Source organism: Colletotrichum aenigma (genome assembly GCF_013390185.1).
Source record: "Colletotrichum aenigma strain Cg56 chromosome Unknown KSG_Cg56_contig03, whole genome shotgun sequence".
Classification (NCBI taxonomy): Eukaryota; Fungi; Ascomycota; class Sordariomycetes; order Glomerellales; family Glomerellaceae; genus Colletotrichum; species Colletotrichum aenigma.
The window spans coordinates 4,503,094-4,528,609 of record NW_023500909.1 but is presented as its reverse complement, the minus strand read 5'-3'; the positions used below and the strand labels follow the sequence as shown (position 1 = coordinate 4,528,609).

Genomic DNA, 25,516 nt, shown 5'->3' with positions numbered 1-25,516 from the left:
GACAACTGCGCGCGGTCTAGAAGATTAGCTGATCGAAATCGGCTTTTCAAAGCGGAAGGTTGTTGCAGATGCAGTCCAAACGAGTTGGTTTGTAAACCAAAAGGAATCTCGGCCCTGATGCAAACTGACAGTCACATCAATTACGGCCCCCAGATCCACGTGGTTATGTTTAAATAGCCTTCATCTTGCTGTGATCATAGTGAAGCACCAACGAATGGCCTACATAGCCGACTTGTCTCAACACTTATGGTGAGCATACCTAGACCCTTCATGGCAACATGCGCGCGGACCGCGCGCACTAATGAACCGAAAAACTGAAGACGCGGTTAGACATCTTCCTTCTCTCTCTTCGTGGGTGTATTCTAGCGTATTCAACAGATCGACATGCCACGCTGGGAAAACTGCGAAATTGCGGTCCAGCCAGCCCGTCTGTAAGTACAAGTCAAGAACACTGACCATTTTCAATCCAAGGCACATATTCCGAGAATTTTGTTGTTAGCAAAGGAAGCTGTATCACCTCACTTGATTGACAATTTATACCAGTTACGCAGGGGTTCAATGGAGACCGGTGTGTCCTCATCGCGTTCCACACCAACGACAACTATGGCGGTCCTCGACACCACAGAAACGAGCTAGAATAAATCGCACGGGATCATATGGAGGCATATTGCGCATATAAATATGCAACTGGTTGGGAGTAATTCACTCAGCACAGCACAATGTGCCTAATGCCTTTATTGCTTGTCTTCGTTCATCAGCCTCGACAAGACGTTTACCGGTGAACGGCCCAGATGACATGGGAGGTTTGAAAATTGGTAACGTGTTGTCGCCAGCAGTATGAATGGTGGCATTCGCACGAATAAGCTGGGAAAAGGGACGGTGACGAAGGGTATTCAGTTCCCGTTGGCAGCTGTTAATGTGGAATGCCCCTCAACCATTGAGCGAGAACAGTCTCAACTAGGCTGGAGGACATTTATCATCAGCTACTTCCAACAATATTTTGTTGCTTTGGTGGAGAATGACACAGGGAAGAAATCTTGTTATTTATCTACTAGGACTAATACATTCTCACGATCACGAGACTGGCTCACAGCCAAGGGGGTGAAGGTGGCATGAACTTTTTTTTTGTCGAGTTTTACTCGATTCTACTGTTAAACCCTATATCAAAATTCCCTACAGACAAAAGGACGCTTTTATGCGGTGTTGGTAGAAACCGCCTCAACGCCAACCACCCCCTTCAGCTTCTCCGCAACCTCTGAGCTGGAAGCCACCTGCGTGGCACTCTTGGGGCCCAAATTCTTGCCATTTGACAAAGCATACTCTCCTGGAGAAGATGACGCAGCAGTGGATGAACCTTCCTCAGAAATGGTATCATCGTTGATGACAGTCTCCTCGACACCATCCATAAACTCCCTTGACTCGACCTCTTCACAGCATCCGTTGAGCGTGTACCCGGTGTCGCTGGCATCAACAAATGCCTCGAGACCGGCGCCCTCGCGGGGGTACTCCTTCATAAGCTCCTTGTGCACCTTGAGCGCGGCGCACATGTCCTCGTACGAAATGTCGTTGAGGAACTCACACTGGCCGATGGGTGAAGGGATGGCGGCGCGCAGCTTGCCGTCACGGGTCTTGAGGATGGCGGTGGTGCCCTTGTCGAGGATGGCCTCATCGAACTGCGGGTGATCCATCGACAGACCGGCGCGGGAGAAGAGGTTGAGGAGGCGGCGGTGCTCTGCGGAGGAGAGCTTGCCGAGGACGTGGGCGAGTGTTGCGGAGTAAGCCATGTCGATGGAGATGGCGTGGCCGTGGCGGAGGGGCACGTCAGGGACGAGCTCGTGAAGAGGGGACCATCTGCAAGGTGTCAATGGCGTTCACGGGTGGCTGCAGGAGAGAAACTTACGTGTGTCCGTAGGCAATGACACGGTCAAGCATGATCTCGTGCAGGTTGGGTGTCTCAAGCTTCAACATCTCGTGGATACCGTTACGGTTGATCCTGTCCGCGGCATCGCGGACCTCGCTGCTGCTGCCATCGCAACGGCCGAAGCCTGTGCCGATCAACTCCTCGCAGAAGCGGTCCAAGAGATCAAATGTCTCGAGGTGTGCGCAGGTGGAGATCTTGATCAGCTCAGCAAAGCCATTGCGGATTTGGGCAGTGGGCAGTGTGCGCAGGAACGTGAAGTCGAGGAAGGTGCGGGAGGGCGCGTGGTACGCTCCCAGACGGTTCTTGTAATTGCCGTAGTTCACAGCAACCTTAATGGAGACGGAGGCATCGATGAGACCAATGACGGTGGTGGGGATGCGGATGTATGGCGTGTTGCGGCGGTAAGAGGCGCATGCAAAGCTTGTGGGGTGTCAGAAAGGGGGTGTGTGGGATGAGGGGGGGATTGGAGCTTACCCGGCGACGTCAGTGACGAGACCACCTCCGACAACGAGAACGGGTTCCTGGATTAGTGTGTTAGCCGACGTTCCCAAGCTTCAATAGCATGGCTGCGTGAACGAACCTTGCGGAAAACTCCAAACTCGGTCATGGAATCGACGATGCTCAGCAGCGTCTCCATGGACTTGGCCTTCTCGCCAATCATGGTCTTGTGGATCTTGAGCTCAATGCTGTAGTGGTCAAAGTACTCCTGCATCTCCTTGCCGTATAGATTGAAGATGTTGAGGTCCATGACGGCCAAGCAACGCTTCCAGCGGGAGTAGCAGTCGGCGAGCTGGCGGTTCTGCTTCTGGAAGACGCCATCGAGGAACTCGAAGTCGTACTCGATCTTCTCGTAGCCGCAGACGGAGAAGCCCTGCTTGGTCGGCTCGACCGTTGCCTTCATGTCGGAGGCCATCTTGTGTAATGTTTGAAAGTGTGGGTGTAACTCGAGGAGCACACTAGGAATCCGGGTGAAAAAGGATGTGCAATGGGAGGGTGTCAAGAACGTCAGGCCTGCAGAGGTGATGTTGAATGATGAGAGAGTGAGGATGAGAAGGTTGTTTGACATGTGCTCCCACGGCCGCCTTTTGAATAAATCTGTATTCTCCTGAACCTGAACCTAGACCTCTGCAGCCGACAAGCATGCTCCCGTCTGACGGTTCCATTGGCAAAGCAGCGCATGCAAGTGATCGGTCATTGTCGACATCATCACTTGCGCCTCCAACGCTCATTCAGGGACCCCCACAAGCTTGACCGACTTCTTTTCGTAACAGAGAGCATCCAGTTGCGCGGAATCCCATCCCAGACGAAAACGACACGACTGGCAAAGAGCAGCAAGAGGCAGACCAGAGCTTCGAGTGCGCGGCTTGTCCCGCCCAGCTGAATCTGCCAAGTCTATCTCGTTCCCTTGCCTAGATGCAGTCGTAGCTGCAGTTACAGCATGAGCTAGTGGTGCGAGCAGCCGTAGGGTCGGCATAGAAAACGGTGACAAGTACACTCGACCCGTCTTGCCCGTAGTGGTTTGGTCACAAAACTCAGTCGTGGATACTCGACCAAGTCCAATTCACGTCTGGCAGCTCTTTCTCTCGGCATGTCGTGTTACAACGAGAGTCATGATGCTCATGATGTTGCAGATGGCTCCATAGACCCTGGCTGAAGACGTCCAAGAACGAGAGCTTGCACAGGCGGCGCGCCGTTCTAGCCCTAGCTCCGCATGCCACGGGCGGTTGCCGTCGGTGTGAACCAATGCGTGGAAGCGCTTTGGATGGCGTGTAGGGGTTCGGAGGGGTTTCCGTCCGGTATGGAGGCGAAAGAGCAGGGGTGAAGAGAGGCAATCAGGAAATCCCATGTTTCACAACAGCGAAAAGTCCATTCCATCATAGATGGCAGTTGGCAGGCCGCGCCAGCCTCTTTTCAGTTTCCCGGTCTCTCTTGAACAAGGAAAAGGGCCATTGTCTAGCGTTGATCGACACGAATCGTGGAATCTGGATATCGCACGTGGGGTAGGATGAACGGGAGACAGATCGGGGGGAGACAATGATCCGGTGAGCCGCATCTGGATCTTGGAGGTCTCTGGTTGGCCCGGGGAGAGAGATGCTAGGAGGGGTTTCCTGATATTTTTCTGTTTTCTGGGCCGATGTTTCGGTCGGAACATTGTTGGCCAGTTAGCCTTTGCGGGTATGCGTTGCATCGATCGGATGAATGCAATTAATCGTCTTGGACCAGCGGCGTTTGCGTTTTTCTTCCGTCAGCCCACGTCGTTGACCAGAAGTATGTACTCCGTACCTTGCCTGCCCGAATGCTTTTGAGCTATTTTTTCTTCTTCTCGTCTGCTTGCTTCTTCCTGATTTCCCCGCAATAGGGCGCAGGTCCAGCTCACCGAGGTAGCTGGCGGTGAAACTCAATTACATCGAAGACGCGGTCTGATGAGGTGTTGTGCGTGTCATGGACTCGAAGTTGCCCAGGCTCCAGCCCCCCTTGGACTTAGCCCCACCATCCCGCTCCCGCTCCCTGATCGCGAAAGCAGGTGACATGAACGGGTCCCTATTTTACCCCGCCATAGGCATGTGAGGTAAGGTGATCAAGACGGGAGCTGGAGGTCATCATTTTATGCTGCGGTACCTTGTCCTCCTCGGCCCTGTCGTGCTTAACACAAGTACCCCCTCACTGCTTGCTCCCGCTGGGAAGCTTTGCTCTTGCCCATCGCCCACCCCCCGGGAATTATGCCTTGCAAAGTGCATTGAGGGGCAGCTCCACAGCCCGCGGGTGGACGATGTTGGGGTAAAGGTCGCCGAGAGCTGCGTTTCCGGACGTACTCGGCATGCTGGCGCGAGCTGCTTCGGAGATTCTGCAATGGGTGTATCAGTGCTAATCCGTCTCGTTGAATCGTGATAATAATCGTCCATGTCGCTGCCACAGACTGCTTCGCACTCCTAAATCTCCCTTCCTTTTTTTCTTTCTTGGTCATTTTTCTAGTTTGACTTGCATCATAAACCCCCAGACAGACTCCAACAGAGACACACAAGATGCCTCACTTTGACGAAACCAAAGCCTACGCGGTGCAGGAGGAGGTCTTCTTCGACGATGGCCGCGAAATCGAGCTGCTGCACTTTGTCTACGCCCAGCCAGACATTGACGAGATCCGCGGCTCGCCCGAGCGTGTGCTGGCCGCCATTGATGGTTTCGGTCGCAAGAAGAAGTACCTCATGAACGTCGGCGAGGACAAGGGCAAGATCGTGACGGATCTGATTGCTGAAGTCAAGCCCAAGGTTATGGTACAATACCCCCACCCCCCAAAATGCCCCTGTCAAACCCAGCTTTTTTTGAGTTGCACACGAGATGGCCGCAGATCATCCGATCTTTCCCTAGGGAAGGCTTCCGCGATTTTTGACTTTCATCTAACCATGATCAGGTCGAGCTGGGCGGGTACGTCGGCTACTCCTGCATCCTCTTCGGCGCGGCGGTCCGCAAGGCGGGCGGCCAGCGCTACTACTCCCTCGAGCGCAACCCCGAGTTCGCCGCCGTCATCATGTCCCTCGTCGACCTCGCCGGCCTCTCCGACATCGTCAAGGTCGTCGTCGGGCCCAGCGACGCCTCCATCCAGCGCCTGCACGCCGCCGGCGACCTCCCCAGGATCGACCTCATGTTCCTGGACCACTACAAGCCCGCCTACACGACCGACCTCAAGCTGTGCGAGCAGCTCGGCATCGTCGCGCCCGGGTCCGTCCTCGCGGCCGACAACGTCATCAAGCCCGGCAACCCGCCGTATTTGGAGTACGTGCGGAGCTCGGTCGCGGAGAAGCGCGCCGCCGCCAAAGATGTTGCCAAGGCGCGCAAGGAGAGCGGCTTCTTTGACGACCGGACCGCGAAGCAGTATCTTAAGCGCGAGGGCGAGGAGAGGTTAGACTTGACGAGGGTTGGAAACCCGCATCTCAAGTATGAGAGCCGGCTGATCAACAGCTTCGAGCCGACTGGTGTGCCCGTGAGTTTCTCCCACCGCTGCGAAGCAAGTCATATGCAGCTTCTGACAAGATCTAGGACGGTGTTGAGATCACAAGATGTATCAGCGAGGAAGCTGAGTAGGAGCGGTGTGATGATGTGACAAAGAAAAATATAATGAAATCGAGCCAAATCGCCCACCCTGTCGCTCAGCCGCACAAATCAGAATGTGCTGCAATTTCGAGCGTAACATGTGACGCAACATACAAAACTGTTTATTGGACAATGTCATGTGCAGTTAGCCTCCAATCTAGGGCGCCCTCATACTCCGGCGGTTCAGGGCTTCTCCTCTCAACCGCCTGTTTGTTTCATAAAACCCAGCAATGCTTCTGCCCCGGCTGTATCCCAATAACGCCGTACTCATAAACAGCCATCCATCTCTCTTTCTCTTGTCACAAGCAGACAGTTTAAATTCCCAACCAGGTCTTGGCGCGTTCGTAAGTGTAGAAGCTCACGGCTGCCAAGGGGAACACCTTCACGTAACCAATCGTCAAGCCCACAAAGAAGCCTGGCACTCCCCTCTCCCTAAAGATCATCGCGGCCGTTTCGCTGATGCGAAGCCGGTGACCGTCCCCAACGGCACCGCCAACTTGCATGCGCCTGCGGATGACCTCGAGTGGGTACGATGTGGTCTGCGATACCAGACCAGCGACACCACCGGCGAGCAGCTCGGCCCAAGAGCGGAGCGGGGCTGCCTTGCCCTCGGGTGCATTCTTCGGCTGGGGGAGTGTCGTGTACTTGGCGAAGCTCGGGAGTCGGAGGATATCGCCTACAGTATCGTGTGTGAGGAAGGACATGCCAGCGTACGGCAGCATGCCCAGCAGCGTCGGCGAGAAGCCTCTATAGAAGTTGGCCAAGCCCGAGCGCGGTGCAATTGCGGCGATAGGCGCAGCGACCGCGTCGGCCACGGTGCCGGTCGGCTTCGCGGTGGTCCGCACGAAACGCTCGTTGTAGATGCGCCGGCAGATGGCGGTTAGTGAAGACCCGCCGTGTTTCGTCTCGAAGGCCAAGCGCACGCGGATGACCTCCAAAGGGTATGTGAAGAATACAGAGGTGACGCCGGCCATGGAACCGCTCAGGAGGCGGCGCCATGGGGTCTCTTGGTCTTTGTTCCGGATGATGATGGATCGTATTTGTTCGTACGCGAGGAATTTGATGCCGGCGTAGGGAAAGATTCGAAGCAGCGTTGCAGAGTGTCCCCTAAACAACCCTAACACACCTTCGTGGGACTTGATGTCCTTCATCGCCGTCGCAACACCGAACCACGACCCCGTGTACTTTGCGAACTGGGGGTTGCTCGCCTGGAAGAGAATCTTTACGCGGTCGAGGGGCGCGACGACCGTCTTTGCCTGCATGACCCGGTGAAGTCAGACATGGCCGCCGTACAGATAGATCGTGGTCACCCAGGGAGCCAACAACTTACAGCACAACCCGCCAAGCCTCCCGCGACGCCGGACCGCCAGACATAGTCGAAGGTCCGGGTCTGTTTCCTCAGTTCTACCGTGTCATCTTTGTCGGTCGGGCAGACGGGAGGACTCCTCGTGTCGGCTTTTGATCGCTGCGTCTTCGGTGCTACCTCCGACATGGAGGCATGTTCCATCAGCGCTGACGGCATTCCCTGGCCAGCGCGACCCGCGGTTCTCGTTCCCTCGTCCGTGTGTAGTGAAGGCAATCGTAGCTACAGGAGCATTCCGTGAGTGTCGGTGTTGGAGCGTGTGTGTAGGTCGGGGAGTAAATTAGAGCACAAGTAGGGAAAGAATCGAGGTGGCACGCGAGGAGGGTAAGGATCGTGGGGCGGCGGTGATCGTGGAGAAGTTGCAATGGGAAATGGAAGGGAAAAGGGTTCTGGAGCCGGAATGCGACGGGGCGGACGTCATACGGGCGAGATTTTTAAAAGGCTCCCTCTCATTGAAGAGTCGCCCTCTGGGGGGGGCCCGCGGGGCGCTCAAGCGGACCGGCGCTGCCAATGGGGGAGGCACTTTTTTGGTGGGAGAGGCACTGTCGGACTGTCCTGCCCGCTGAGTCTAGTACAGGGGTCAAGGCCACGAGCCGAAGATTGCCGAGCGTCGTCGCGGGCGTAAGGTACCTTACACTGGACACGCCTTCGGATAGAGGCGGTGGCAGTTGCGAGTGGCCGACTTCGCGGTTACTTTACTTTGCAGCACGAGACCACTGCGCCTGGATCTTTAACTCCGTCCAGCAGCTTTGTTCTGGCCAAGGTACGGATACCGGTGCTGAAAAGACGCTGTACGCTCACGATGTCTACACGTGCGTGTACCTGAATCACACACGTTGGACACGACTTTGGCGTGCCAGCTAGGGATCAGTAGTCTTCAACAATTTTCCCACCAGGAATAAGATTATTCCCCAAGGGAAATAGGCCCCAGACCGCCCGTCTTGTCTTCCCAGGAGAAACAGCGCCAACGCAGGACCTCGGCACTACTGCGCCGTACTATCTTTTCCCACGGCCATCCCAGCCAAGCCCCAGGTCCCGTTCGATTGCACTTGGACTGCGCCGGGCCTCAATTCACGCCTCCGGCCCGTCATAGCCACATAGTAGGGCACTATCGCATTAAGACCAGAGAAAGTCCGACTTCACATAAAATTATGGTCTCTGGTCCGCCTTCAAAACCCGACCGGTCAAGCTCTACATCGCCAAAGTGCATCCTGTTCCGCGATGAGAGCCAGACAGTGTTCCTTGTGGACATCCCTGCCTCCATCGAGGAAAGTCAGCACCTCCCGGACCAAAGTGCCGAGACAACATCCGGAGGAGGAGGAGGAGGAGGGGGCCCACGGCGGCTCCTGTCTCTCGACCCTGTCGCCGAGCCCTATCCGTTACCGGAGCCGCGGAACCCCCACGTCAACCAGAGCACGCCGGCGAGCCAACTTGCAGACCTCATGATCGAGGCGGCGGTGAGGAGCGCTCTCGACACGCTAAAAGAGCACCATGCCGCGCCGTTTTGTCTCCCAAGAGTGACCACCACCAAGAGCAGCATCACCGCCAAAACCAGCGGCGGTGACGATCAAGATGGCCTGCAGGAGCATGCCGCGCGTGAGACGGCAGCCGCGGCAGAGGCGCATTTCATTCCTGAAGGGTCATCGCACATCAGCGGCTCAATCGAGGATACTCGAGATGACTTCGTCTCGACGGCACCTTTATTTGACCTCATCGTCCTGGATCCGCCTTGGCCGAACAAGTCCGCGAGGAGAAAGACCGGAGGGTATTCCACGGTATACGGGCTCAAGGAGACCCGGTTGCTCCTCGAGCAGATTCCTGTCGGCGGGCACCTTGCAGACGGTGGCCTCGTCGCCGTCTGGGTCACTAACAAGCCTAGCTTAGTAGACCTTCTCACATCGCCCAAAGGTGTTCTGTTCGGATGGGGTCTGGAGGTTGCTGCTGAATGGACATGGGTTAAGATCACCTCGCAGGGGGAGCCCATCTTCGACACCGAGTCCGCGTGGAGGAAGCCGTGGGAAAGACTAATCATCGCCAGGCGTCGCAGCAGCGGGGAAGGCCGCAAAATACCCCAGCGGATAATCGCTGCTGTGCCAGACGTCCACTCGAGAAAACCAAACTTGCGCCCGTTATTCGGAGACCTGCTCCCCCAAGAATTCCGCGGCCTCGAGGTCTTTGCACGTCACCTGACAGCAGGCTGGTGGGCATGGGGCAACGAGGTCCTGCGCTTCCAAGAAGGCCATCACTGGGTTGTATCAAACACGGCTGAAGAGAGTAACGAATTTGATGATACTAATTGACATGATCTACATCTCCATGCCATCCTTTTTTTGTGTTGTACACACATGCGGCGATCACCGCATGTTCACCTTGAGCTGTCTGATGTTTTGTACATGAGGTCCACCACGCACTGCCATCCCAGCGACGACATCACGCCCCCTCGCCTATCCAGTGCAACTCGTCATCGGCAATCTTCTCTTCATTCATCCGCTCTCTGTGCTCATTGTTTCTCTACCTCCTTCTCACCGGCCTCCTTCTCAGCGAACCTCTTCGCCTTCTTTTCCCTCCTCGCCGGCTTCTCCGGGTTCTCCGTGTCATACTTGTTCTGCTTCGCCTCTCTCTCCCTCTTCGCCACCGCCGCGATCTTGTCCCACTTGCTGTCCAAGTTGCCCGGCTCAACCCACTGCTTCTCCCCGTTCAGCAGCGCCTTTGCCTGTTCCGCAAGCCGCTTCCGCGGCGTGCTGGTCATGGCTAGTTCGCTGGGGTAATGCAGGTTACCGGCCTGGAGGTGGGCCTGGCTCTTGAAGTGCTCGTTCGCCGCGTCCGTACGCGCCTGCCACAGCTTCTTGTTCCAGGGCTCGAGGTTCTTAGGCGGGTCGGGCCACACGAAGGGCTTCACCAGCTGGACCATCATGAACTTCTTGGGCTGCGGGCGGTAGTATCCCCCGCGCGGCTTGCGGATCGCGCTGCTCGATTCCACCCATGAGCGCACCCCCGTCGTGTGGACTTTGTAGAGGTTCCAGAGGTAGTCGCGGATGTCGAGCTTTGTGAATGTGAGGGGCACCTGGAAAGTGGCCCAGTTGGGGGGGACTCTGTCTTTGCGGATGAAGGTGATGGTGTGGTTCGGCCTGTGTAGGGTGGTGAAAAGGTCAGTTTCTCCTCGCTGCTGGGGTGCGGTGACGGCGGTGCTTCTCACAGGTAGACCTTCTTCTCTCCGAGCTTGAAGCCCGGAAACAAGGGGTTAAACTCCTTTTTAACCAGTCCTCGCCACGATCTAGGCATGGTGTCGTTGCTGGCCTACGGTGCTCTTGGATTCTGGTGTGCGGCTCGCGAGAATCCAAAAAGTTCACAGCAAGGATTGAATTGCTTTCTGATTGGCTGAAGCGGGTCTACATAAGTCCGCCAGAGATAGTGGATCCGTCTCAAGGCGCTGGACGTGGAGCGGGGGAATTGTCCGGGTCCGATGCTGTACCCACATGGATCCATTCGGTGTCCGGATGCGGGGCTCCAGCCGGAACATCAGTCTAAGCGCATGACAAGACAAACGCCGAATCGTACAGTTGAATGTATTTGATAGCTTGCGCTATTTGGCTCAGAAATGCTCAAAAGTTCTACATACGCAGGTGTCTTCATCACGTGTGTTGATAGTTTGAATTTCCGTCACACGACATCCTGCCGTTTTAAGGTTTCAAGAGCTGAGCTCGAGCTGGCTCCGCATTGATGGAAACCACCTGCGTAATAGGAGAACCATCCCGTCGACGAGGTATTGCAGATGCCTCAGTCTGGGGAAGAAGCAGCCCCAAAGTTTTGAGACGCGCCGAGTGGCAGGCCGTTTGCCTATCCGATGTTTAGCCTGGCACGGCAAGCTGGCCAACGGCGTTTCGAGGGCGCTGTGCGAAAGATTGCCCAAGGAGTTGCCTTGTCCGTCAAAGCTACAACCCCGGATTTCAGCACCAGACGAGTCAAGTTATGTAAGCCCACGCACACGCGGAGTTAATTCCCCACTGGTTTATGAGGGGAAAGGTGCGCGTGACGAAGCTGAAATCTGGCATTGAAAACGAGGAATTGCGCGGGCTGGAGGATGCAGAAACCCGGTCAGTCAATTGGCGGTGGTGTGCGTTCGTGATTTAGGCAGAACCCACGGAGTAGTGGATCACAGTGACATACATGGCTGCAGGAGTTACAGGGCTCAGAAATAGAGTGGATTTGCGACTAATAAACACGTAATTGCTTCAATACTATCGAGATCTCAAGATCTCTTTACACATCTGGAAGGCTTTTCCCGTCCTTCTTACAGATTTTCATGAATCGTGAATGAACTTTTACCATCCATCCGTGTAATTCATGGGTATCATAATTCATTTAGACGTCGAGTCCGTCGACGACGACGCCCTTGTTCCAGGTCCAATGCAAGTAACGAGCGGCCTCCTCGGCCGACTCGTCGGAGACGAGAGCGCTGACGAGATACAGGGCCGCATCCACGCCAGCGCTGACTCCAGCAGCCGTGATGACACGGAGACCACCGAGGCGCATCGCGGCGCGGCGAGTAATGGACTCGCGGCGGCCGGAGCTCTTGAAGGACATGCTGCCCTTTCTGCTGTGTTGTTAGCCACGTTTAGTCAATTGGGTTTGGTATTAGCAAGCTGACGTACCTGGCGTTGGAGGGTCGGCGGCCGGCGTCGGATGTGCGACGGACATACGGGTTCTCGTCCTCGTCGCCGAGGTCGAATCGGAGGTTGTTGACGACGTATCGGGCATCCTCGATGACGTCGGTTCTCTCGGTCAGGTTGCGGGTGGCAGCCTCGCTGCAGAGGATCTCAAGGGTGGTGATGTAGTCTGAGTGGGTGGTGGCGGAGAGGCCGGCGAGGATGCCCTGCTTGGCAAGGAGGAGAGAGCCGGTGCAGACGGAGAGAAGGGTGCGCTCGTGGGTGGGGTCCTTCTTCTGCAGCTCGGAGAAGGCAGTGATGAGAGGGAGGGGTTCGGCGTTAGCCTTGATGATCTTGTCGCTGTCGCCGCCGACGATGACGAGAACGTCAAAGTCGCTGAGGCGCTCGTAGGCCTCCTTGAACGGGATCTGGGTGCCAATGGTGACGCCCGAGTCGGAGACGACCTTGGGCTCAGCAGCGGCGACGGTAACCTCGAAGGCCTTGGAGTCTGCGGGGTAGGGCGGCTGGTCAGCTGGGCTGCGTCCGCATTCACGTTGGTGTCATTGGGGTGGTGGGAAAGGGGGAACAGGGTAGATTTGGGGACTCACTCTTGTCCTTCTTGTCGTGGAGAGCATTGGCGAGGACCTCCAATGGGCCGGCCATGTCGAGAAGGTCAAAGTTGGGTTGCAGGGCGAACAAGACCTCAATGGGCTCGTCCGCCACTGCAGAGCTCTTGGATGCCATCTTGCCGACTGTTTGTATGGATTGGGTTTGAGGGGGAAAGGGGTATGGTGAAGCTTGAGCTTGCTAGTGGACTGATTTGAAGCAATTGGAACTGTGAAGAGGTCACAGAGAAGGTCGTCGCGGGGAATTGGTGAGGCAGCTGTTGGATGAGTAGCTTGGTTGATGATGATGATGATGAAGAAGGAGAAGAAGAAGGGGAAGAAGGACAGCTCAGAGCTATTTGGCTTAAAAGAGGGAGGGGAAAGCAAGCAATAAGGGTCGAGTCATCTGGACCAAGCAAAGGAGGGGTTGCACCACCAGCCGATCTCTTGTCCAAGGTACGGACGGGACGGTACATGGCTCTTTGCTGCTGGGAGCAGTATGCGGTTACGTACCTTACCTCTCCTCCCAGGAAAGGGAATCCGTGTTATTCGCAGCTGGCCGGCAAAGTGACCTGAGCTGAGGGGGTTTGCTCTACAAGCACGCATATGGTACTACCAATGGTGCCGTACGGTATGCTACTCTACGCCGCGCTGGCTGTGGACGACTGATCAGGTGCGTTTCTGGACAAGACCACAACCCACAACAGCTTCAAATGGTCCAATGGCCCCACTGTCTCCCGTACGTTTTTCTGGGGTCGGGTGCATCGGTGCAGTGTGGCCCACGCACCGGCGCATGGCGCACTCGCGGTACAGACGCGGATTGCGGGGTTTTAGCCCCGTGAGGTCACTGGTGGGGTCTCGGTACCTGCCTGCAGCGTGATCCGGCCACCGAGATCCAAGTATCCCCACCTGCCGCGCTTCATCCAGGATCCGCGTCACTGTGCCAGGGCCATCTCTGCTCATCCCAGATGCGCATTCTGCACTGTACAGAGCTCCCCCTAAAACATGCAGGACCCGCTAGAGCAGTCTTAGGCGAGGCCACTCAACGCGCATGGCAGTCATTTCCATCGGGTCCCCTCACTGTGTGGATTGTGGCCCGTCGCACGCCGCCGCAGGTCACCCACCACCTAAACTCGTCCGTGGCGTACCTAGGATGGCAACAGGCAGGCAGGCAGGCAGGCAGGCGGGCAGGCAGGCGGGCGGGCAGGGCAGGGCAGCGGTGGAGGGGAGTCGTGCTTTTCGTCGGGGCTTTCCTAGCGTCCAATGATCCAATCTTTCCCCCCTTCCACTGTCTCCTTCCACTGTTTCCACGCCCATTCCATTCCCGTACCGGCCTTGCACAACTGTGAGGTGAGGGTCCCTGGCAAAGCTTGTACCTTGCATCAGCAGATTTCATTGCCTGACGGTTGCATGATATCGACCTCAACACCCGCCCTCGCGGTCCGCCGAAGCCTTGCTTTCCCCCCTTGACCGATAAAAACATCGCAAGGCTCCATGAAGAGTCACAAATAGCAATATGGCGTCGTCAGCGTGAGTGGCCAGATCTTCTTCCCATCTATCGTCGCTTCCGCATCTCGTATCCAGACCCTGCGTCATGCGGTGCGCGATATTCGCTTCAGGACCCTTCCAGCTCCCACAACTCTGTCATGGTGCCCACGATCGGCTAACAAGACCTTGTTTAGGTCACTCAAGGACCTGTCCAAAGCTCTGACATCTTTCCTGTCAGCCTCGCCGTCTCTGCCTTTGCCCGACGACATCACGCAGGTCATCGAAGCGTACCTGAACAAGCACGAAGAGTATAGCGACTCGAGCTCCGACAGACTGCAAGATGATCTGCTTGGTCTATACGAGAAGCATGTCAAGGGCACGCCGTCCAAGTATGCTGTCTTCATCCACATCTTCCGCTTTTTGGTCCCAGTGCTCCGCACACCGGCCCGCCTCTTCAAGTGGTGGGATATCTTGAATGACCCGGTCTTGGAGAACTTCACCCGGGAAAAGGGCTTGATGGAGGAGTCGCATAACGCCACCCTCGAGGTTTTGATGCTGGGCCCTGTCGATAACGACGATTCGACCGCCGAACCTACCGTAAACCATTTCGCGCAAAGACTGCTGTCCTCGTGGAAGGACAAATACTACAAGACGCAGTCGGGGAATGACTTGACTGGGGAATCGAGCGAGCGCGCAATACGCCAGGCTCTCCTCACGTATGGAAAAAAAAGACCTAAGGTAAGCGATGCCTCGCGCATGCCGCCATACCATCCAGTGTCTAATGCGACGCCCAGGACTTTCTCTTCACCCTCGACAAGTCGTTTATTCGCAGCGAGTGCCGAGCCCGCGTTGCCAAACTCTTGTGCGAGTTCGTCCAGAGCCAACCGCCGCATCTACATCAAATCTTGCAAACGCCCTTGTTCGGCAACTTGCTACGATGTTTGCAACAAGACACCTCGACAACCGTCATTTCAGTGGCAATCACCGCTTTGATCATGATATTGCCACATATGCCAAGTTCGCTGGTGCCACATCTTCCAAACCTGTTCAACATTTATGCACGGTTGCTTTTTTGGGATAGTGAGAGGATCGGGGTGATTGAAGCTACATCAGACGAAGGCGAGCAGAAGGCTTCAAGCTCGGGATGGGAGACCTGCCTTTTCTCCCCCGAAAACGACGACATCGATGTTCCTCATCTCGCAAATTATTTCACCATCCTCTACGGCCTGTATCCCATCAACTTCATGGATTACATCAGGAAACCGCAGCGATATCTTCGACATGCAAACGCAGCAAACCCCGACGAGGTGGAAGTTCAGCCGACCGAAATACGTCACAAGTCCGAGCGCTTTCGCCAAAGCCATCTGTTACATCCCAACTTTTACACTCTCACCATTGAATCTGAAAAGACAGACTTTGGCCGTTGGATGACCAGCGAGCCGGCCGAGGTTGTGGCGGAGTGTATGGCGTTGCGCTTTTCTCCGGACACTTTCGCTGTTGTCAACCCTGACGTCGCTCGGGCCGGCGAGGGTGAGGGCTCACTTCTCAGTGACGAGTCAGATCGTGACGGGCTGGGGCCTGCCTTGTTGAGCGATGCTGCGCCGGGGGCTGGTGCCGAGAGTTGGAGGACCATCCGAACGCCAGAGGAAGCTTCTCGGGCGAGTAGTCGCGTTCATTCGACTGCCCAGCGTCAAAGTTCGCTGTCAAGCCAACCGTCCAACCGAAACTCACTGGAGGCACCCAGGACCGATGTGCCCGGTGACAGTCCAACGTTGCCGCCGCAACTCAACCCGTCTTCCTCGCACACGCATCTACAAGATATGATTCACTCAAATAAGGTGATCAAGTCTGGGCTTCATCAGTCTCTGGCCAATGACAGTGTTCCCTCACTGGCCCTCAGCCACCAGGACTCTGCAGCCGAGAAGTCATCTACACAACTGCCTCCTCCGCCGCCCGCAATCTCCGCGCCGTCCTCCGCAGCTGACGGGCAAACCCAAATTGCGTTCTTGCAGCGGCAGCTTCTCCTTCTACAAAACGATTTGAACTTTGAGAGATATCTCAAGCAGCAGCATATGGCGCATATAGGCGAGCTACGACGGAGACAGGTCCAGGAAGCAGCGAGCGAGGCTGAAACCCAGAACCTCATCTTGAACAATCGTACTTTGCGGAAACGTCTGGAAGACTCGAAGAAGGCTGAGTTGCAAATCAGAAAGGAGTCCGAGAAGAGTCGAACGCTGGCCAAGAAGTGGGAGTCCGACCTGTCTGCAAAGCTGCGAACCTTGCGCGAGGAGTCTCGGAAGACGAAGTTGGAAATTCAGTCCTTGCAGCAAGAGTTGCACGCCGCGCGAGAGGAATGTGAGAAGCTCAAGAAGCTGGTCTGCGATGCAGAAGTCAAGGAACTCAACTCGAAGCAAAACATGCAATCCATCGAAATAAATGCCGCCGACATCGATCGATTGAGGGCAGAGGTAGAGCGACTCTTGATCTCGGAGAGAAATCTCCAGGCCAAGGAGACGGAGAGGCAAGAAGCTCTGGCTTCTGCATCCCAGGCAGAGAATAAGGCCACGATGCTGGATTTGAAACTGCAAGCTCGCGAGGAAGAGTTGCAGAAAACGAAGAAGCTATTTCAGACGCAGATCGGGGTTTTGAATGCAAAGCTTCTGGAGGCACATGAAGGACTGCACAACAGAAGGACAGCAGAGACCAAGGCTGCCGTGGAGAGTGCTTTGGCTGCAAGCCGGGCAAAGCAAGCTGAGCTGCAAAAACAGTATACGACCCTGATGCGGAAGTACACGGTCTTGCAGTCTCAAGTTGAAGAAGGCAGATTCGCGGTTGGGTCGTCAAACTCTCACACGCGGCCCGACTTGCCTTTCCGCATGGACGTGGACGGGGCGGACTCGACTCATTCGACCAGTCCCGTGACGATGAGAGCTAGCCGTTCTGGACTCCACCGAGTCTTGTCAGATAACTTTCTGCCGTCGTCGTACAGCAATACGCCGCCTATCATGACCAACCCGTCAACCCCGGTACCCGCGGGTGCATCGCTCGCGCCGGCACCATCCAGTCCACTAGAGGCGGACGAAGCTGCCAGCCCGAGCACGACTGACCCACGATACTTTGGCAGAGGTGAGTCTGGAGGATCCCGGCTTCGGTTCCGAGACGGGTTCTGGAGGATCAACTAATGACAGCAACGTCAGGTGGCGTTCAGAATCGGCGCAAAGATGAGAAGGGCAAGGGCAAGGACGATGGCGATAAGAAGAAGAAGTCAGGAGTCATACGTGGCATCCGCGGATATGTGTAAATGAAACGGGATGTGGAATGGCCAAGAGATACCCAGTGCCTTTCGTTGGTTCGAAATAAGGCATGTTATGATGATCTGTACGTACTAGTATTCAAGGCAACACAATGAGAGCTCTGAAGCAAATTCAAGTTGGGAGCACCAAACGTTGACCAGCAGGAGTTCGCCTCATCTTGCGGGGCCCACGTGTGAGTTGCAGCTGCGGCTCACAGCGGGTATCACATTCGCCTACACGAAGAGGTCCAACCCCTCGGAACCCCCCAGCACAGAGGCATCTGCCCCTCGCCGCGAGACCTCGCTCGGGACGGCACCGGTCAACTCTTGTCCTCTGCTGCAAGAAGGGTTTTTCCGGCGGCGATCAGATCAACCACGAAGCCCGTTCTCCAGGGTGTTGCGAACGGAGCGCAAACAAGCCTCCCCAACAGGATTTGGTTCACACAACATCGGCCCTGACTCACTGGCCGCCGTCTCCAGAACACCACTACCACCATCACCACCGACAGCTTCTCATCGCTTTTCACCTGGCGGATGGAGCGTTGAGAAAGAGAACTCCACTACGGAAGTCGGCCTAGAGGAGATCACTTTACATGATGCCAAGGCTGCATTATCGTCCTGCAACTTTACATCCATGAATAACGTCCAGATGTGGACTGTTATTGAAGTATGAACCACCAAGTACTTTTGTTCTCATAGAAATTGCCCGCCTAGAGTAGGTCATCCGCGGAAGAGGCGCCCTCAATGGGAGCAAGGTTGAGACAGGTAAGCCTAGTGCTAATTGGTCGAAATACCCCGAGCCTCAATTTACGAGTGTACGAACGCACGGGTCGTGTCTTTCCAAAAGCGGTAATCCAGCGGCCCATGCAGCAGCGACCTCTTACACGAGATCTTTCGCCCTGGCAAGATTGGATCTGCTGGTGGTGCCTGTCATATTGCCCAAAACATGTGTCTTCCAGAATCGTTCCGTCCTCGGATGCTATTTGAATGGCAAGTTTGCCAACTTGCGGTCCTTCTTTGTTTTTCTACCAAATCGAGCCTTTTGAATTCGAATCCCGCTCTATTCTTGAAACTCTCTTGAAGCCAAACTTGGCTCTGTTCTTCAGAGGCAACGGGCCACAAAACGGTCCCATATCGATCTCGCTCACCAAAACCAAACCCCTTGACGGTCAAAACGGCCAGGCATGAACGACGTCGAGATCAGACCTCTGCAGCTTTGATCCGCCGCAACATCAAAGGACCAGACCAAGCACCGAGAAGTTTACCTCTGTACTCCATAAGTAAGTTTCGACTTCCGTCCTTCCCCGCGTCATTGGGAGGAAATATTGTCGTGGGGGTTTGCGTCTCGCTGATGGTTGGAATTTCTGGAATCTCAGAACTTCTCAACTTCCACGACTCACACACACAACTTGAACGCCACCAAGGGAAAAAAGAATGGCGAAGAAAAATCAAACAGACGAGAAATCACCCCCCGCCGGGAAGGGGGATGCTGGGCCCGTGGAACGAAAACCCGCATTCGCAGATTACATCCGAGTATTCACCTACGCCTCAAGATGGGATTTCATAGTATACGTTATCGCGGCCGTTGCCTCCCTCGGCGCCGGCGTCACCCTCCCGCTCATGAACATCCTCTTTGGCCAGCTCGTCGGGCAGTTTACAGAGTTCTTTCAGCCCAACTCGACCCTCACCACCTCCGACTTTGAGCACCTCCTGAACCGCCAAGCGCTGCTCATCATGGCCCTCTTCCTGGGTCGCTGGCTGCTCAACTCAATCAACAAGTTCTGCTTCCGCATGATTGGCATCCGGCTTTCGTCGGCGGTGCGCCTGCACTACGTCCAGTCGCTCTTTGCGCAGTCGATCCACACCATCGACTCGATGGCGCCCGGGGCGCCTGCGACGGCCATCACGACGACCTCGACCACGCTGCAGATCGGCATTTCGGAGCGCCTGGGGACGTTTCTGCAGTTTACCGGGACCATCCTGACGGCTCTGATCATCGCTTTCATCTGGAGTTGGGATCTGACCCTGGTTACGTCCTCGTTGCTGCTGTACATCACGCTAATTCTCGCAATCGTGTTGCCGAGGGTGGTCAAGGGGCAGACGGAGACGCTGGTGGCAGATATGCAGGGCACTGCTGTCGCCAGCGAGGCTCTTGGAGGTATCCGACTTGTCATGGCCTGCGGCGCGCAGAAGCGTGTCATTGAGACGTACGACGGGTGGGTGCGGAAGGCGAAGGAGCGGGCTCAGAAGACGGCGCCCATTGTGGCTGCTCAGTTTGGGTTAATCGTAAGTCCACGGCGATGTGATCTCTCACACTCCCTTTACACAGCTGACTCGGTGTAGTTCTTTGGCATGTTTGGTGCTTACGGCCTGGCATTCTGGTACGGCACGCAGCGCTTCATTGCCGGGGCGTTGAACAACGCCGGCGTCGTCTTCGTCGTGCTGATGTCAGTCATGATGATCCTCACCTCGATGGAGCGTATTTCGACGCCGCTGATGGCCGTCAGCAAGGCCATGGTCGCAGCTTGCGAGCTGTTCACCGTGATCGACGCGCCGCTGCCGCCGTCCGGAAATCTCAAACCCGAAATCGACTCGCACGACATTATCTTTGAGGACGTGGTGTTCGGGTATCCCACCAGGCCCGGCATCACCGTCCTGAACGAGCTTAACTTCCGCATTCATCCGGGTGAAAACATTGCACTTGTCGGGCCGTCGGGCTCTGGCAAGAGCACGATTGTCGGACTTCTCGAGCGGTGGTACTCCTTGCGGGAGCAGCCTGCTGTGCCCAAGATAAACCTCATGCCCCAAGCCGCGGGCAAGGCGGCTGGTGAGAAGGTACCTGAGGTTACGAGACCATCTGGGCGCATCCGTGTCGGCGGCGTCGATTTGGAGGATTGCGACCTCCAGTGGTGGAGGTCACAGGTCGGTCTGGTTCAACAAGAGCCCTTCCTCTTCAACGATACCATCTTCGGCAACGTCGCAAACGGTCTTATTGGGACCGGTTTGGAGAACGAGAGCGAGGAGCGCAGGAGGCAGCTGGTCCAGGATGCTTGCGAGGAGGCCTATGCCCACGAATTTATCTGCAGACTCCCCGACGTAAGTACATCCCCTTTCCCTTGAACATCCTCCGCGTGTTGCTGACATCTTTTGAAAAGGGATATGACACAAAGGTCGGCGATGGCGGCGCCAAGCTCTCGGGAGGCCAAAAGCAAAGACTCGCCATCGCGAGAAGCATCATCAAGCAGCCGCGCATCATCATTCTTGACGAAGCAACGAGCGCAATCGACGCAAAGTCCGAAAAGGTCGTTCAGGCCGCACTCGACAGGGTCACCAAGGGACGCACGACAATCACCATTGCCCACCGCCTCTCGACAATCCAAAAGGCGGACCACATTGTCGTGCTGCAGCAGGGCCAAGCCGTCGAGCAAGGCACGCACCAGAGCCTCATGGCCAACAAGTATGGCGTCTACCGCGGGCTGGTAAACGCCCAGGCTCTGAACCTGTCTGATCCCAATGACGAGAAGGCGAACCCCAAGCTTGTGGAGTTTGACGATGCCTCAACGGAGAAGACGTACGCCAACTCGAGCAAGCACGGTGGCCCCCCGAGCATCCTCAGCGACCGAGAGGTCGTCAAACGCAAGCCGCGAGGTATCATCTGGAGCTTCGGCAAGCTCATGTGGATCCAGCGCGACAAGTGGCCATCGTACCTCGGCATCACGATCTCCGCGATGGCCGTGGCATCGGGCACCCCGATCCAGGCCTGGCTCTTTGCCAAGGTGATCAACGTCTTCCTCCTCCCCAGCGACGAGCTGAAGAAGGAAGCCAACTTCTGGGGCCTCATGTGGATGGTCCTCGCCATATGCATCGGCATCGCGTGGGCCTGCGAGGGCTGGATCGGGCTGCACACTCAGTACTTTATCAGCGCCGTGTACAAGAAGCAGTACCTGACCGACATGCTGCACCAGAACATCAGTTTCTTCGACGACGACGAGAACTCCCACGGGGCTCTGAGCTCGAGGGTCGGCGGTGACGCGAAGCAGCTCGAGGAGCTCCTTGGATTGAACCTAGCTCTCCTGCTGTCGGGCCTCTTCACCGTCGCCGGAGCTGTGCTCATCGCACTCCTCTACTCGCCCAAGCTAGGCCTCATAGCGATGTTCGTCTGCCTGCCTGTCATGCTGGGCACCGGTCTCTGGAAGTACAGGCAGGAAGTGCAGTTTGATCAAATGAACTCGACGGTGTTCATGGAAAGCTCGCAGTTCGCCACCGAGGCCATCGGGGCTATCCGCACCGTCTCTGCTCTCACCATGGAACCGTCAATCAAAGAGCGGTATGAAAAGCTTCTGAACCAACACATCGACGCAGCAAAGCGCAAAGCACAGTGGACCTCTGTGTTGTACGGGTTCGCAGACAGCGCCGGCATGGGATGCCAGGCCCTCGTGTTCTGGTACGGCGGCAGACTCCTGGCCAAGGGCGAGTACACCATGGAGGCCTTCTTCATCTGCCTCATGGCCATCATCCAAGGCGCCGAGTCGGCGAGTCAAGCCCTGTCGGTGGCGCCCAGCGCCGCGCAGGCCGCCGCCGCCGCGGACCGCATTCTCGACGTCCAGGAGTCGGCCGTCGGCGGCAACTCGGGCATCCGCCACGGCGACGAGATCTCCAAGTCGCAAGGCGGCGTGCGCATCGAGCTGCGCGACGTGCACTTCAAGTACCCCACGCGCGACGTCGTCGTCTTCGACGGCCTGAACCTGACCATCGAAAAAGGGCAGTACGCGGCCTTCGTCGGGCCGTCCGGGTGCGGCAAGACGACCATCATCTCCCTCCTGGAGCGCTTCTACGACGTCGAGCCCAACCGCGGGGAGGTCCTCTGCAACGGCATCAACGTCAACCACATGAACGTCTACAACTACCGTCGCAACCTCTCCCTCGTGCCGCAGGAGCCCATCATGTTCCGCGGCACGATCCGCGACAACGTCCTCTTCGGAATCTCCGAGCCGGCCCTCATCTCGGAGCAGCGCATCCACGACGCCTGCCGCGAGGCCTTCATCCATGACTTCATCGCCTCCCTGCCCGAGGGCTACGACACCCAGGTCGGGCAGAAGGGCGTCTCCATGTCCGGCGGCCAGAAGCAGCGCATCGCCATCGCCCGCGCTCTGATACGCGACCCCAAGCTGCTTCTGCTCGACGAGGCGACGTCGGCGCTGGACTCGGAGTCGGAGAAGATCGTCCAGGCCGCCTTTGAGAGGGCGCGCCAAGGGCGGACAATGGTCGCTGTTGCGCATCGGCTGTCGACGATCCAGACCGCGGATGTCATCTTCGTCTTCAGCGAAGGCTGCGTGGTGGAAAAGGGAACCCACAAGGAGCTGCTTCGGAAGAAGGGCGTGTACTGGGAGATGGTAAGCAATTCATCATTCGTTTTCGTGGTTCTTGACTAACAGACATTTTACAGTGCCAGAGTCAGGCTTTGGATCAGTAGGCATCGGAAATCAAAAAAATTGTGCATTGGCATAGCGCGCGATTTGGGTTGGCTGTTGTGGGATCTCGAGTTGTATAGACCGTCTGGGCAAACCCTTTATTTCCCAGGCTGACTTGTTTCTTTTTCTTACTTTATTTGGGTATCAATGTAATTGTCTCCATGTCGTATACTCCTTCTCTTCAAAGCACATTCGTCAAAACGATGTATCTTATACCGCCTGAATTCTAAACGTCGGTACCTTTGCCGCTCCACTTGTCATATCCCGCACGCTCGGCACCGAATACTTCGGCCATAAGCAGGCCGCCACGCCCATGCACCGGCTGCCTTGTCCATACTATGTCTTCGTCCTTCTCTCGGACCACGGCAGCCTCCTGCACCAACGCCCACGTCCCAAGCAAACCGTCTTTCTCGAGATAGCGGAGCAGGACGCGGTCTCCACCCTCCTCAAAGAGGAACTCGCGACGCCAGAACCGTCGCCACTGTTCGTCAGGCGTGCCTTCGGATGCATTCATGCATTCGATAGTGCGGTTTCGCGCTGCAATGGCGTACAAAGCTCGTGTTTTCCACAAGCCATCTTGACCCGGGTAATCTTTCAGCATCTCTACGGCTTCATCGCGTGCCAACGGATCGCGACAGAAGAAGGACAGAACCATCAGGTGCCAGGTGATGTTGCACTGAAGAGAGACTTGATGGCCCGGGTTTTTCTCGACGTCTCGTTTGGCTGCGTGGAGAGCGATGGAAGCAACAGACAGATATTCTCTGAAGAGGGGTGTCCGTGCGTTTAACGATTCAATGTTCACATACATTGGAGGGTTGTCGAACGTGTAGACGCCCAAATGTTGCAGGCGCAGATGAATCGCCCTCAAGTACACGGGTGACTCGGTGTCATGGGACATGATGATCTTGTTGAAAAGGGGCTGGAATCCGGCGTCGAGTGCTTCCATGGTTTTATTTGACTTCTCGGAGAACTCCAAAATCCGGGGGTTCTGTAGGAGATTGACGTGAAACCCATAGATGACCTCCTCATCATGTGAGTGAATTGCGTCTGAGTTGTACAAGTATTCCACCATGATGGGGATCATTGCCGTTTGTGCACGCTGAACAACATTCCAGCTGTCTTCAAAGTCGTCGAGGCTTTTGAAAACTGTGGGTATATTGTCGATGTCGACGTCTGAGCTAGGCACTTGACTCAATAGAATCATGAAAGATTCCATGGTATGGTTCCTACTCCTTAAGACCTTGGTCAGGTTTGGAAGGGGAGGTCCCTGTCCCACCCTGTCGCGCAATACCGTACGGGCTTGTTTTGCAAGGTGGTTGAAAACGTCGGCGATGGCAGCCAGGAGAGGCTTGGGGTTGGGAGCCAGCTTCCCGATATGATGTTCTGCATCGTCGTCGGTGATGAGAGACAGCATAAGACAAAGACCGTGATTAACGTGATCCAGGGCGGCTTTTCTGTTATCCCTAAGCGTCTCGAACAAGAGCAAAAGGACAGACAAGATGATGGCGTCTTGAAGAGATGCTTGGCGGCTCTGCTCCTTGATGGAATGGCAGTAGTGAGCGACAGCATTGAAGTAATGCTCGTCGCTCTCATTCGTTGACATCTCGGGCACGGATATTGTGCGAAGGCTCCGTTGGGCTGATTGGCGATGCCACACGCTGAGTGCACCGATGGCCATGGCGGCAGATCGAAGGGTACTGCTGTTGCGTGCAAGCTGAGGGAGAGTTACTTCCCACAGGCTGCTGCTGGCGGCTGCATTGGTCCAGGGTGCTTTGGCCAAGTTAACGAATTCTTCAAAGTAGCGCATGCTCGATGTGTCGATGAAGTCGAGAGCATCAGGGTCCAATTTCAACTGGACCCTCGGGTGTGCGGCATGGCGGGTGGCTTGCCTGGAATCCCAGACGACTTGGCCGGGTTTTGCAGCGGCATTCTTTCTCGGTTCGAGGGCGTAGCCTTCGCAGTATCCCCGATTCTGGAGACAATTGCTGCAGTGAGGCTTGCCTTCATCGCATTTCACGTGGCGCTTCTTGCAAGTGATGCATCCGGTTCGCACCTTTCGTGTGCTTGTTCGAGAGTGCTTCGGTTTACTGGCGGCTTGAGGTGTGTTGGTGAACGGGACGGCGTTTGATTCAAGATATGGGGAAAGCTGGATGTTGAATTCCGCCATTGCTTCTCATCATCTGTCAATCATTGCGCAAATGGCAGATGAGGTCAAGACGATGAGCAGGTACAAAAGGCAGCCTGGTGAGATGGCACAGAGAAGTTGCCTACCTTAGCAGGTGTCGTTGGACTCAATTGGGTCCACTTTCCTTCGAACCATGAGTGGTGCAAACGTCTACGAGTCACACCGAAGGCCGGATAATCTCAGTATCCTTAGTCCGGCCGTGCCTCATGTGGCTTTCCGCCAGGGCTGAGGTGGGTGACGAGTGCATTACGTGATCCTAATTTCGCCGTGTTTTTTTCTGATGCCTCTCGAATTGAAATCAGTGGGAAGAATTGGCCATGAAATGAGGTGCGATTTTTCGACCTCAGCGACTGCGAGAACTGAGTATCCGTACAGCGAGGAAAAATTGATGGCGGGTTGGAGGCTCCGAGCTGAGAGGGCCACTGCAGACGGGGAATGTGGTCCTCTGAGACCCCT

At 56.0% G+C, this 25,516-nt stretch overlaps 9 protein-coding genes across 9 annotated transcripts; 4 read left to right on the top strand and 5 right to left on the bottom strand.

Moving 5' to 3' along the window:
• Window positions 1-1,193: 1,193 nt before the first annotated feature.
• Window positions 1,194-2,834, bottom strand: CGCA056_v005181 (Demethyl-4-deoxygadusol synthase; the record flags this gene model as incomplete). Its single annotated transcript, XM_037320434.1, has 4 exons — window positions 1,194-1,851; window positions 1,901-2,341; window positions 2,396-2,442; window positions 2,502-2,834. 4 exons carry the CDS (start codon window positions 2,832-2,834, stop codon window positions 1,194-1,196), a joined length of 1,479 nt encoding a protein of 492 aa, XP_037181460.1.
• A 2,110-nt stretch (window positions 2,835-4,944) lies between these two features.
• CGCA056_v005180 (putative catechol O-methyltransferase 2) lies at window positions 4,945-6,001 on the top strand (the record flags this gene model as incomplete). The annotated part of the gene is made up of 3 exons (XM_037320433.1): window positions 4,945-5,193; window positions 5,331-5,900; window positions 5,957-6,001. 3 exons carry the CDS (start codon window positions 4,945-4,947, stop codon window positions 5,999-6,001), a joined length of 864 nt encoding a protein of 287 aa, XP_037181461.1.
• A 323-nt stretch (window positions 6,002-6,324) lies between these two features.
• On the bottom strand, window positions 6,325-7,502 carry LEU5 (Mitochondrial carrier protein LEU5; the record flags this gene model as incomplete). The annotated part of the gene is made up of 2 exons (XM_037320432.1): window positions 6,325-7,266; window positions 7,341-7,502. The coding sequence occupies 2 exons, from the start codon at window positions 7,500-7,502 to the stop codon at window positions 6,325-6,327; spliced, it is 1,104 nt and encodes a 367-aa protein (XP_037181951.1).
• A 1,022-nt stretch (window positions 7,503-8,524) lies between these two features.
• On the top strand, window positions 8,525-9,673 carry CGCA056_v005178 (Uncharacterized protein; the record flags this gene model as incomplete). The annotated part of the gene is made up of 1 exon (XM_037320431.1): window positions 8,525-9,673. The coding sequence occupies one exon, from the start codon at window positions 8,525-8,527 to the stop codon at window positions 9,671-9,673; it is 1,149 nt and encodes a 382-aa protein (XP_037181950.1).
• Window positions 9,674-9,873: 200 nt separating this feature from the next.
• On the bottom strand, window positions 9,874-10,655 carry CGCA056_v005177 (54S ribosomal protein L23; the record flags this gene model as incomplete). The annotated part of the gene is made up of 2 exons (XM_037320430.1): window positions 9,874-10,501; window positions 10,570-10,655. 2 exons carry the CDS (start codon window positions 10,653-10,655, stop codon window positions 9,874-9,876), a joined length of 714 nt encoding a protein of 237 aa, XP_037181956.1.
• Window positions 10,656-11,735: 1,080 nt separating this feature from the next.
• CGCA056_v005176 (Uncharacterized protein) lies at window positions 11,736-12,763 on the bottom strand (the record flags this gene model as incomplete). The annotated part of the gene is made up of 3 exons (XM_037320429.1): window positions 11,736-11,967; window positions 12,026-12,527; window positions 12,628-12,763. The coding sequence occupies 3 exons, from the start codon at window positions 12,761-12,763 to the stop codon at window positions 11,736-11,738; spliced, it is 870 nt and encodes a 289-aa protein (XP_037181955.1).
• A 1,377-nt stretch (window positions 12,764-14,140) lies between these two features.
• On the top strand, window positions 14,141-17,413 carry CGCA056_v005175 (Tuberous sclerosis 1 protein-like protein; the record flags this gene model as incomplete). Its single annotated transcript, XM_037320428.1, has 4 exons — window positions 14,141-14,154; window positions 14,307-14,850; window positions 14,907-17,238; window positions 17,310-17,413. The coding sequence occupies 4 exons, from the start codon at window positions 14,141-14,143 to the stop codon at window positions 17,411-17,413; spliced, it is 2,994 nt and encodes a 997-aa protein (XP_037181954.1).
• A 1,425-nt stretch (window positions 17,414-18,838) lies between these two features.
• BEA3-2 (ABC transporter BEA3) lies at window positions 18,839-22,877 on the top strand (the record flags this gene model as incomplete). Its single annotated transcript, XM_037320427.1, has 4 exons — window positions 18,839-19,690; window positions 19,748-20,500; window positions 20,560-22,797; window positions 22,875-22,877. The coding sequence occupies 4 exons, from the start codon at window positions 18,839-18,841 to the stop codon at window positions 22,875-22,877; spliced, it is 3,846 nt and encodes a 1,281-aa protein (XP_037181953.1).
• A 224-nt stretch (window positions 22,878-23,101) lies between these two features.
• CGCA056_v005173 (putative transcriptional regulatory protein) lies at window positions 23,102-25,042 on the bottom strand (the record flags this gene model as incomplete). Its single annotated transcript, XM_037320426.1, has 1 exon — window positions 23,102-25,042. The coding sequence occupies one exon, from the start codon at window positions 25,040-25,042 to the stop codon at window positions 23,102-23,104; it is 1,941 nt and encodes a 646-aa protein (XP_037181960.1).
• Window positions 25,043-25,516: the final 474 nt, after the last annotated feature.